The sequence below is a fragment of the Accipiter gentilis genome, chromosome 11 (assembly GCF_929443795.1).
Source record: "Accipiter gentilis chromosome 11, bAccGen1.1, whole genome shotgun sequence".
In the NCBI taxonomy this organism is placed as follows: Eukaryota; Metazoa; Chordata; class Aves; order Accipitriformes; family Accipitridae; genus Astur; species Astur gentilis.
Genome location: NC_064890.1, coordinates 25,066,586 through 25,078,903, shown reverse-complemented (window position 1 = coordinate 25,078,903; position 12,318 = coordinate 25,066,586). Strand labels below are relative to the sequence as shown.

At 37.7% G+C, this 12,318-nt stretch overlaps 1 protein-coding gene across 1 annotated transcript; it reads left to right on the top strand.

Moving 5' to 3' along the window:
• The first annotated feature begins 1,173 nt into the window (after positions 1–1,173).
• ASB15 (ankyrin repeat and SOCS box containing 15) lies at positions 1,174–10,039 on the top strand. Its single transcript, XM_049813622.1, has 9 exons — positions 1,174–1,322; positions 2,672–2,724; positions 2,814–2,945; positions 3,355–3,513; positions 5,592–5,837; positions 6,503–6,674; positions 7,054–7,624; positions 8,177–8,330; positions 9,831–10,039. Exons 1-9 carry the CDS (start codon positions 1,198–1,200, stop codon positions 10,001–10,003), a joined length of 1,785 nt encoding a protein of 594 aa, XP_049669579.1. The 5' UTR covers positions 1,174–1,197; the 3' UTR covers positions 10,004–10,039.
• The last annotated feature ends 2,279 nt before the right edge of the window (positions 10,040–12,318 follow it).

Genomic DNA, 12,318 nt, shown 5'->3' with positions numbered 1-12,318 from the left:
AGGTGAATAGAGGTTTACAGCTGAAAACTTTTCATAGAATCATAGAATAGTTTGGGTTGGAAGGGACATTTAAAGGTCATCTAGTCCAAGTCCCCTGCAAAGAGCAGGGACATCTTCAACTAGATCAGGTTGTTCAGAGCCCCATCCAACCTGGCCTTGAATGTTTCCAGGGATGGGACATCTACCACCTCTCTGGGCAACCTGTGCCCATGTTTCACCCTTATCGTAAAAAATTTCTTCCTTATATCTAGTCTGAATCTACGCTCTTTTTTGTTTAAAACCTTTACCCCTTGTCCTATTGCTACGGGTCCTGCTAAAAAGTCTGTCCCCACGTTTCTTATAAGCCCCCCTTTAAGTGTTGAAAGATAGTAAAATTCTTCTGAATTCAGAACGGGATGACATGTCACCACCTAAACTGTAGTCACATGCTGTGGGCTTTTGAATGCTAAAATCCTGTGTCCAAACGGCACTGGCTCATGGATCCCTCTTGTATCTGCTTCCAGTACCACGCCAGGTGAAGGAAGCAGGAAAAAATGGTCTTTCCCCATGCTAGAGAGTCAAGTTAGTTCAGAGCTTCTCTGAAATGATGTGATGTTTGTGTAAATCCTGAATAAGCACAATGTGTGATCACCCTTAGAACTGGTCATGTGTTTCATTCCAAAATGCAGGCCCTTTCTGTAAGTAATTCTCAAACAATTTCAGTGTTTCTCTTTTTTGTGTCTATAATTTTTAAATGTGTATGTGTTTGTGCTTAATGTTCATGAATTCCTTGTGAATACCTGTGTTTGATAGGAATCATTCATGAGGTGATAACTTTGTTTACTGTTCATTATTCATGCTTGTGTGGAAATAGAATATTCACTGACTTGATGACCACAGCTTTATAAAGAGGAAAAGTTTCTTTTATGGCTCACAAATTGTCCAGTATTTGTCTGTAGATGACAAATGTAGTATGTGAACAATTAAAAGACTTCCTAAATGGCGTGTCTCGTACTAAATATTTCCAGGGTTGTTTTCTATCCATTTTTAAACAGGAATTTTATCATTTTTGAATAGGAGTAAACTCACCAAAACAATATTAAATTAAAGGAAATGTATGGAAACACCTGATTTTATTGTAAAAAATACCTTAAGCAAGATATGATCCTCAGCAGTATATTTTTGTGTGTATTTCAAAATAGCTCATCATTATAGCTCATGATAAAAATGATGGATGAAAGAGAAGATTTAGTTGAAGATCTGCTCACTGAGTATGCCATACAGCTTAGCATTCAAGAATCAAATGGGGCCAAACCACCAGTGTCTTCCACCTATAATGACAGGTACTGTCAATTCCAGATGTGTTAAGAGATGCCATATTTTAACAGTGTTTTGAGACATTGATATTTAGTGCCTTATATCATGCTTAAAACAGTTCTTAGTTTGGGTATTATGCCTCTTTCTCAGTGAAGCACTGTTTGAAGCAATGCTTGAAAAGATTAAACAAAATAGAAATGTTGATTTTGTTTTTCTCAAATGTTTCTAAACCCTCAAACTTTAGAGACAATAAATTTGGATTTGTTAGTAATCCGACTGCCCTGAAATTGTAACAATGTCCCAGTCTTCCCCTGTGCACTCGGATACATACACGTACAAGAAAAATCCAAACCAGAACAACAACAGAAAACCCATAGGTGTGTTCCAGCGAGGGTTCGTATGTGACATTAATGTTATGGTTAAGAGTGGTTCCTGTGAGTAGGAAACGTAGACCTCTGCTGAGCTACAGTGGGGTGATGAGAGCTTAGGGAGATGAGATTCACTTGGCTAAACTAATACTTCCCTTAGCTTTTCAGGCCATTTACTGTCTTACTGAAATGTGTATGTCTCAAACAAAGCTGAACTTTTTCTTAATAGAAGTTCTTCGGCAATAACCCTGGAAATACATTTTGTAGATTGCCCTGTCTGAAATGGAAAGATGTAGAACTCTAAGTCTTGGGAGACTGTTAGTTAACCTTTCCTTATTTCCTGTGGGATCTTATGAAGGTTTGGGTCCTCACGGGGCTCCTGTTGTAGGACTAGAATCTCCCTTTTCACTGAAGACTCTCAGCAGAGCCACTGGGTACTCTTGTTATTTGGCTGCTTTTCTTTTTTATTAAATCTCATCTATTTTTTAATACACTTTTATCACCAAACTATCTCAATGAACTAGCAGGCACCAGCATTTAAATTCCATCTTATGGATGTTTAAATGATATTGGTAAAGACATTACAACTCTTTTTCAGGGAAAACGGTACCATGAATATCATCAAACTCTCCTTCATTATCGAATATTGACATTCTGACACCATCACATTCTCATTCGCTGTCTAAGGTTTCTGAATCTGAAGGGCTCATTTCTGTAGTGTGGGGCAAATACAGCTTTTTAGTCCACATCAGAATTCTTTACTAAATTAGGAGATGTATAAGGTCAGCCTGCAGCAGAAATTGCACCTAACTCAAGAACATTGGATACTCTGAAGGTCCATAGTACAGGTGTAACTTAGGAAATCACAAAGTTCATCAAGATTGTCATTGATGTATTCAAAGGAAAGTTGGCTCAGATGAGAAACTAATGGAAAGTATTGAATAAATAATATAATGCATCTACTTTTTTTTTTATATATTTACTATTTTCTGCTCTTTTTTGGATAGTTTTGTACCACCTAGTGAGGAAAACAGGAAAATTGTAACATCCATAAAGCAAGGTAAAAACCCTAAAATAAAATAGCAAAACTGGACTTCCCTTATATTATTTTTCCAAGTGCATCTTATTTATCTGTTGGATTTTTTTAAGGTCAAGTGTTTGGGCTCCAAGAACTTGTGAAACAGAAATATGCTTTGGATGAAGCTGATGAAAGAGGATGGTTTCCACTACATGAGGCTGCAGCTCAGCCAATTCAGCAAATACTTGAAATCATTTTAGATGGTGAGTAAGGTAAAAATATCCCACAAGATAAAGGGAGCAGCAAAGAAACATAGAGCAATAAACAGCCATCCACAACAACAGGCTAGAACTGTTTACTAAAAAAAGTATGATCAAGTTCTCCATGGAGCGTCTGGCTTATGTTGTTTAAATATTCAGGCAAATTTTCTTTTTGGGAAAGTTGCATCAGTTTACACCAGCAAAGAACTTGGACAGTTTTAAATGTTTCATTCAGAAACCTACAGATGGAGCAAGAGTTACTGTTCAGTATTCAGTGTGGTTGACAGTGCTAGTTAGGTCGAGTTAAACATAATTACAAGTAATTTTCCTGAAGACTTAGCATTTAAGGCTATGTGTATGTGTTAACAGCCTTGTGCTTTAATTTTGTTTTTTCTCACTTTCTTACCTCTAGCATCTTATAAAACAATGTGGGAATACAAAACTTGCGATGGAGAAACACCATTAACTTTGGCAGCAAAAGCCGGCTTTGTAGAAAATGTAAGAACATTACTGGAAAAGGGTGTTTGGCCCAATACCACAAATGACAAAGGAGAAACTCCACTTCTTATTGGTAATTGCCTCCTCTCCCCGGGTTTAAGCAAAGTGAATGGCAGCGCTTCCCCTCCACTAAGTACTCACCCAAGTACTCCTGTTGGCTTGTGTGGATTAGACGCTGGTCATCTTTTTAGATGAAACTAAATGCCCAGCACTTGGTGAAATGTACCCAACATTCAGTTCAACATTCATGATGCTTTAGGTGATCACTGAGCTGATCTTAAAGGTGCTTCTTATGCTTTAGGTGATTGCTGAGCTGCTACTAAGAAAATGGAACCTATTTTTTTGTTCAAGGTATCTTCTCTGTATCTTCAGGTGCTATAAGACCTTTATGAACCTGGGCCTATTTGACAACCTTAAGCCACAAGTATGGTACAAGAATAAGCTGTTGCTTTAACTTGAATGTGCTTTTTCTGGAGGTCTGGAGGTTATTGGAGATTTTTGGTTTTATCAGATGGTTTCTTCAGGAGTAGGCAGGCATTTTCAGTTTCAGAATCTCCCATCTCATTTCCCTCCCCTCTTGCACTGAAAATAAGCTTCAACTGCATTTCTAAGTAATACCCAATCTAAAGAAAGATGATTTTTTTTGGAAGATTTTATGCCATTGGTAGACTTAAATGAGCTTTACTATACATGAGTAATTTAGCTATATTAACTTCAAATTTCTGTTGAATTCTGTCTGAATATTCTTTCTGAACTGCTGTTCTCCTGAAGAGAATCGATCTGTGAAGTTAATACAATATAATAAAATACAATATATAATACAATTATCAGTATTAGAACATTCAGTTCTCTGAATTTTTGTTAACTTTCATTAGATGTGATTACTGTATTAACATTTTAAGGCCCTGAGGCATTTCTAGAGTGTTCCTTTGCAATGTCTTGCTTTGCATTATTTCAGCTCTTTGCAATAATTGTAAGTCTGTGAAACTTTTAAGCTATTTTCAGCCTTTGCTTTTAATGAATCCTGCAAGAAGTTAACTAGAGCTTATGAAAAGGGTCTTTCCTCCTTACAATGACAATTTATTTTCCTAAATATTTATCTATACAAACTCCTGAAAATGAGATTTGTCAGCTATGTATTGTCTATGTGATGCTTTTTATGTTTTTTTGTCACTTAGCGCTGAAAACGTGGATGTAGATATTGTTGTGCATCATACATTCCAATCTTAGTCTCAGTGAACTGGAGGAGCAGGTGCTTAACACTTACTAGGTGATGCTCACGATTTAGTTACTCCTTTTAATTTTAAAGCTCTGGATTAATGGACTCTTCAGTACAAAGGTAAATGCTGAAGAAGTATCTATCTAGTGGGATGATTTCTGCTTCCGTGTACATTTGGTAATACTCTGCTTCAAAGCAATTGTGGATAATTACGGAGACTGTTGCCTCTTAAAAACCTTCTTACCTGTGTAACGGGACATTCACAAAATTTAAATTTGCAAACCCTATGCCGCTGATCTCCCTCAGCTGCCCCATCAGTCATTGGAGAGATCTATTCCAAAAAGGTAGTTCAGAAATAAAATTAGACGCTTACTCAGGATCATTATTTTATATATAAATAATTTGCAGGTGTAGTTATCCATGAAAATTTCAAACCTGGAACCTCAAAAGGGCAGAACGTAGCCTTTAAGTATGATGGATGTCAACTGTACTTTGGCTGACAGCAGCCACTGAGTACACGCTAGGATTAGAGTTACCAGGTGACAAAGGTCACAAGTGGAATTTTCTGGGGACACTGTAATGTTTGCCCCAACTTTAGAAGTAAGGACTATATTTTATTGTTGCTTTTCCTTGTGATACACCTGCTTCTGCTTCCTCAGAATCGAAGTAGTGCTGCTTTTGCCCTCCATGCTCCAAACTGGCATATTTTCCAGCTTGTGTCAGTTTACCTTGATTTCCCAAGCAGCTGACATTACCATTTGTTTACCAGTAAATTGGATTCCCAAATTTCTAGGACTGGAAATCTTTTCAATTTCCTCATATCGCTACACAAGGAAAAGCTTTTCTAAACTTATTAGAAGTCTTTAAGTTTCAAGATGACATACCTGAAAATGTAATTGTAGTATTTTCTTCCTTTTTAAAATATCTTCAAGCTATAAGAAGGGGCTCTTTTGAAATGGTATCCACTCTGATTAAACACAACTGTAGTATCCACCAGCCATGCGTAAAACGTTGGTCAGCAATGCATGAAGCTGCAAAACAGGGACGCAAAGACATTGTTGCTCTTCTTCTGAAGAATGGTGGAAATGTGAACCTTAAGGATGGATATGGAGTGACACCATTAGGCGTTGCTGCTGAATATGGTCACTGTGATGTGCTGGAGCATCTTATTCATAAAGGTTTGTGGTCAGGTAAAAGGGAAATACACCTCTGCACTGGCATGCATCTTGCCTGGTTGCTGAGGTGGTTTAGGGTCATCATGGAAAAGGAAAGAAAGAGTAGTGATGAATGAGAAGATTTGGTTTCTTGGAAGGAAAGGAAGCATATATGAGTGTTCCTGCTAGACTGGAGTGATGCTTACATGTTTCCATAATGCATGTGAGAGGAGTGGCAGAGTTGATACCAGTCTATTTCAGTCAAGGAGGGACTTACTGCTATACATGCCCTTCTTGCCCTTCTTTATTTCTCTTCCCTCCCTCTTTCCCTTCCCTCCCTCCCTCCCTTCCCTTCCCTTCCTCCTTTCCTTCTTTCTTTTCTTCCTTGTAAAGAATTATATTGATATTAATTAATGAAATTAAGCATTTTTTAAATATGCCAGAATTTTGAAAAGCCTCAGTTACAACACGTATGGTCAAAGCAGACCCCATTCAGGTGACCATTTGAACTTGTATCTGTACAACTTTTGCCTTTGAGTTTTAAATTTGCCACAAGAAATATTGCTTGTTTTAGTAAAGTTTTAACTTAAATACATCTGAAAATTAAGAGGCAAGTACTCTGGGCTCGTTTTTCTGGTGATCTGCAAATCACTTTGGATATAATTGTAAACTCTGTATCCTCCATCAAGGTGGAGATGTCCAGGCCTTAGCAGATGATGGTGCATCGATACTGTTTGAAGCAGCTGGAGGAGGTAATCCAGACTGCATAGCCCTTCTCTTGGAATACGGAGGAAGTGGCAATGTGCCTAATAAGGCAGGACTGCTTCCCATACACAAAGCAGCTTATGAGGGACATTACCTGTGAGTATGAGCTTGGACTTTACATTTTCTTTAAGATACAATGTGGCACGTGGTCACATTGAAGACGACTGTGGTAAACTTGCAAATGTATAGATCATTTATATTTCAGAAATGTCTATGTTGTATTAGTTTGAATTAACTTTTAAGTGTTTTTTAGTATAAACAAAGCAAAATGCAAAACATACTCCTTAGAACTAAGTGAAAACCACTGAAACAGCTTAAACATAAGGTCCTATTGACAGTGCTCAAAACTGGTGTTTCTGTGTTTGGATCTTCTTGTGTAAAGAGTCTAGCTGGTGATTTAGCATATAGCTGGATAAGGGTAATTTTCTTCCTGCAGGAAAGCGATGCCTAACTAGTTTTATTCACTGTTTCTTAGGGCCCTGAAGTATCTCATTCCGGTCACATCCCAAACCGCAATCCAGAAAAGTGGGTTAAGCCCTGTTCACTCAGCAGCAGATGGCCAGAACTCGCAGTGCGTAGAGCTTCTCATTGAAAATGGTTTTGATGTCAACACTCTCTTGGCTGAACACATTTCACATAGTTACGATGATGAAAGGAAAACCGCACTTTATTTTGCTGTTTCTAACAATGACATTCTTTGCACTGAAATACTGCTCAAAGCAGGGGCAAATCCAAACAAGGATCCTTTAAACTGTCTTCTTGTGGCAGTGAGAGCTGGCAACCATGAAATTGTAAGGCTGCTCCTATCTTATGGAGCAAATGTCAATTGCTACTTTATGTTGGTTAATGATACGCATTTCCCCAGCGCCATTCAGTATGCTTTGAATGATGAGGTGATGCTGAGGCTGTTGCTCAACCACGGATATAATGTGGAGATGTGTTTTGACTGTATGCATCAAGATATCTTTGGAAATTCTTTTGTGTGGTCAACTCCAGAAGAAGAGATTCTCCCTGGGTGGACTTCTTCTGTAATAAAGGATAATCCAGTAAATACATACCTTCCTTCCTTCTCTTCACTGTGCTCTTTTCATTAGTTAGGTTTAAACATTCCAAATTATTGTGCAGAATTAAGATTAACATACGGGCGAAATCCTTCTTTAAAACACCCTAAAAATAAAACAGCCATTTTTCATTTTCTGCTCTGGGATAGAGAAAATTATGTACATAGATTGGTTTTAGATCAGGGTTCGTATATTAGAGATTTCGGAAGGAAGTTTTAGGAAATCATGAGGCAGGATTCTGGAATTCCTGTTCGTGTCCTAACCAACGGAGTACATGTGTTTCCAAAGAGATATCGCTGTTGAACAAAACAGTGCTGCAAAATATAGCAATGTTATAACAATTATTGGCCTTCAGGCCTGTCCAGATGAATTAAGGGATTGCAAAGGTTAAGCATGGAAGAAAATGGCTTTTAAAGTAACCTACCTAGGCATCAATTAATACTTTAAATTATCTTGTGTAATTGCTTTAAAATGTGTTATTTTGGCATTCCTCTGCACAGATTTTGAAAATATGACATGATGTGTTTTCCCTTTCAGTTCTGTGACTTTATTGCTGTTCCTTGGTTGAAACATTTAGCAGGAAAAGTGGTTCGTGTTTTAATAGATTACATGGATTATGTTCCTCTATGCACAAAAATTAAATTTGTCTTAGAAACACAGAAAGAATGGACAGAGATACGTCAGATATTGGGTAAATATCTAACTTCCAATTAATAATGTTATGATTTATTGTAGGAGACTTTAATTGCTTATGTCAGGTCACATTCATCCGAAGTGTTTTAGCAGTCTAGCTAAATGTGTACTAGCTAAGAACCAGGTTGTGCCTGTCATCCAGTCCTCAGATCAAGACAGATATTTACTTCTTGCCACTGGTCATAAATTAGTTAATCGGACTGGAATATGGCAAACGTGCACCTGGTGAGAATTGATCTCATAAGGAATGTCACTGTTGTGTGGGAAACCCTTTTAGTTAAGCAAGACCACTGAGGTACTTCTCGAACTCCTTATTAACCCATGTGACACTAGTCATTGCACAGCTATGGGGCACAGCTTTTTTTTATTGGGGAATATTGCTTACACTTCCATCCTTCTTTTTGCTCCCTTGATCTCTCAAGTCTATTAATCGTTCAAGGATCATCATAAGAGCATGTTTTAGGTCCCACTATGTTCAAGGTGGTAGGTGATGACAATGCATGTAACATCACAGTCTGTGTATCATCATTTCCTAACTCCGATTTACATGATACACATCTAGAGTTGCAATTACTAATACCATAATTGAATAATATTTCTTATGTATGCTTCACTTCTGAAGTTCTACACATTAGCCTGGACTTTCCCCCATTGGTGGCATCAGCAATAGGTTTCACCCACCTTAACTTAAAAAAATCTGTTGGGGAATGCGTTGAATGTTCTCTTTGCATAAATTAATTTTATTTGATTTTATTTTTTTTTTTCATTTTAAATAGAATTTGATTTAACATCACCTGCTAAAGAGCAAAATATTTATTTTTAAAACTGGTACCCTGTATTTAATTTTGCTTTGGTATTTTACCTTGAATGCAGAGGAAGTCCTTTTTGTTAGTGTCACAGGAACATCAGAATAATTTGGTAGTCTTAACTACTGATATTTCAAGTACCTTGAAAGGTTTTGTTATGTTCAGGAAGACTAAATTAAGCTGAGCTCTTTGACTGATGTAAATTCTGATAAGAAGTATTTGATTAGAAGACTGAGCAGGCCCAAGCATGGTAAGGTCTGGTCCTGGTGCCTTACTGATACAGCAGAAATGGAAGGTGCCACAGCTGGCCTCAACATACAATTTTTAAGATATGCACCTAGGGTAAGGAGAGACCATTCATCAATTGCCATTGATTACGCTAAATAAGGTCCTCATGTAGGTGTTCAGATGGGTGCCTTGGGACAGAGTACAGCGTGCATATTTCCAAAAGTAAGACAAAAAAAGGCAGATATCAGATGAAAGAAGTTTGACTAATGGCAGCAGCATGTATCATCACAATTTTGAAGTTAAAAGAATGGTATTTTATTCAGAAGTGGCAAAATAATAATGCCCCAAGGTAATAGATTTTATTATTAATTTTATTAGAGCAAGTTTGGGGATTGTGGACTGGCTTACAGTCATTAATAATGGCATTGATTTTTCTACCATTTCTCTCTCACTATTATGTTTAGATAATCCTCGCCCTTTGAAACATCTGTGTCGTCTGAAAATACGTAAACTCTTGGGGTTAAGGAGACTCCAGAAACTGTCATCCATGACGAAGTTTCCACTTCCACCAGTTCTCAAGAACTATATCCTATATAAAGAATATGATCTGTATGGAAAAGCGATATGTTTAGAATAGTTTTTAAAAATACCTGCATACTGTCTGTAGTTTGACTCATGTCCTCACTATTTTCTACTAGCTAAAGAGCTGCTTGGTGCTTTATATGCATTCACAACATTCTGATATTTGTTGTTGATAGCTCTTTTATGGGAACAAATTTTTCTTCAAACTAGTACATTAAAGCTCATGTTTTAACACATTGTACTATCTAAATATAGGCTAAAATCAGAATAAGGACACTATAATAATAATGTAGAACAGTATACACTTTAAATGGGAATACAGATTAATAAAGAATAGAAGAAGAATTTTCCTGATGGACTTCCCAATGAAGATGATCAATACAATTGCTGCTCTCAGTTTGTAGCGTTACTTTATCTCTAAAAGAAAATAAATGTCTAACTTAGCTTGTCAAAGAAAATTAAACCACTAAATCCAGATGTCTGTCATGTAATTGGCCTGAAATGTAGCACATTTTGTACTTTGAAAATCATGGTCCTATTATAAAATTGTCCAAACACTTCAAAGATTCTTTTTAGCTGTTTTTCCAAAGTGTTTGCTCCCAGGTACGACTTGTGTGTGTGCCAGTACTGCATGTTTTAATGCTTGGCAAAGTTTGAGGGACTTTAAGTAGGCTGCTATAAAGAAAGAGTAGATTTTGATGGATGAACAAACCAGGAAATTGAGCAGCATATCCCCTTGGTTGAGACATGTTGCAATGTCATAACTTTAATTATGTTTCCTACAGAGATTTGACAGATCACTTCTTGACCAGACTTAACAACGCCCTCAGTCATGCTGTGATGCACTTGGCAGTATGCTTCTGCATGTCTAGAGAAAAACACATCTGATCAAATATTCTTTAAATTACTCTATTAAAAGTGGATTGCACTTACTCCCTTTGCTATTCTACCATCCCTTCCATCTTGGGGGAAAAAAAAGACAAAAAAGAGTCCAAACCCCCGAAATTCAGAAAAGATTTCAGTTGATGGATGTCAGGATTACATAGTGCATAGTCAGAGTTTAGCTAAACATGTAATTAAAGAGAGATGCTGGTTGTCACACACATACATGCACTCGCATAAACCAAAGGTCAGCTCAAGCATCCTTCTGCCCTGCTCCCTACACTGGCTCTCCCTGTTCTTCAGAAATTCTCCTTATTTGCTGGACATCATTGTCATATTTAACTTACTAAAACCTCAGTCAGGGATGTAAATTTCACTTCCAAAGGCAGCTATATCAGTCCTATGTGGTTCTGTCCTTCCTCGCAACAGATTTACAGGAGCGAATAGGAGTGAAAATGACTGGTCTGGGACATGTAGAGGGTTGAACAGAAGGCTTAATTTACTGCTTCTTCTCTCACTGGGGCTACTATTCACCTGGCTTTCCAAGACATGTCCTCTGGTCTTTTTTGCCAGAAATTTTGACCAGGATGAAAAAGAAGAATTTGGTCACTTGCGAAGAATTTCTAGGTATCTGGCATCTGGGCCAGGCCCCTGACAGGAGGATGCCCTGGGTGACTGGTGCCTCCAGGCATGGCCTGAGCACAGAGCGCCCAGCGAACCCAATGCAGATGTCCACAGTCAAGTCTCCACCGACCAACACATCCTGGACATACCAGGCTAAATGCATGCATGCTGCATAACCTATAAGCTGATATTTCTGTGTGGGAATTCCTAAACAGAAATATAGGCTTAATAATAGTATGTCTTAAATAGTGGTAATTTAAATGAATACAGTGACCACAACACAAGAATCTGGGTAGTCACGTGTCTGATACAGTATACTGCAACCAGCGAAGGAAACATGATCAAATAGAGCTTTAGACAGGAGATTTTAAACCCTTTCTGTGGCTAGAGCCAAATTCCATTAGTAATTTTAGTTCATGGGCCAAGGTTTATATTTAGGACTTTATACACGCCTCAGGCAATAGTTACATTGCCTGCGGCATCAAAGCATGCAGCTCTCGGACAGAGCACTGCCCCAAGTGTTTAAAATATCATGAACTAGTCCTTAGAATATCATTAGGTAAGCTAAAAAGACATAATATTCCTGTGTTTATCTTTTAAACAACACATCTGGGCTTTTTTTGTTGTTTGGTAGCCTGTTATAGAAGGTGGCCTAGTGCTGTTTTAAAGCTTTTCTGTCCTTCAACATTGAAGTTGTTTATTTATTGAAGACTTCCCCCCCCCCCCCCACTGGATGCCAAAGGAAATACAACATTATGAGAAAGCATCTTTAATGCTTTCAAGTCATCTGTGAACTGAATGGAGGCAGGAGGGGCAAGACTTTGGTTTAAATGGAATATAAGGCAAGATAGACATGGAAAGGGA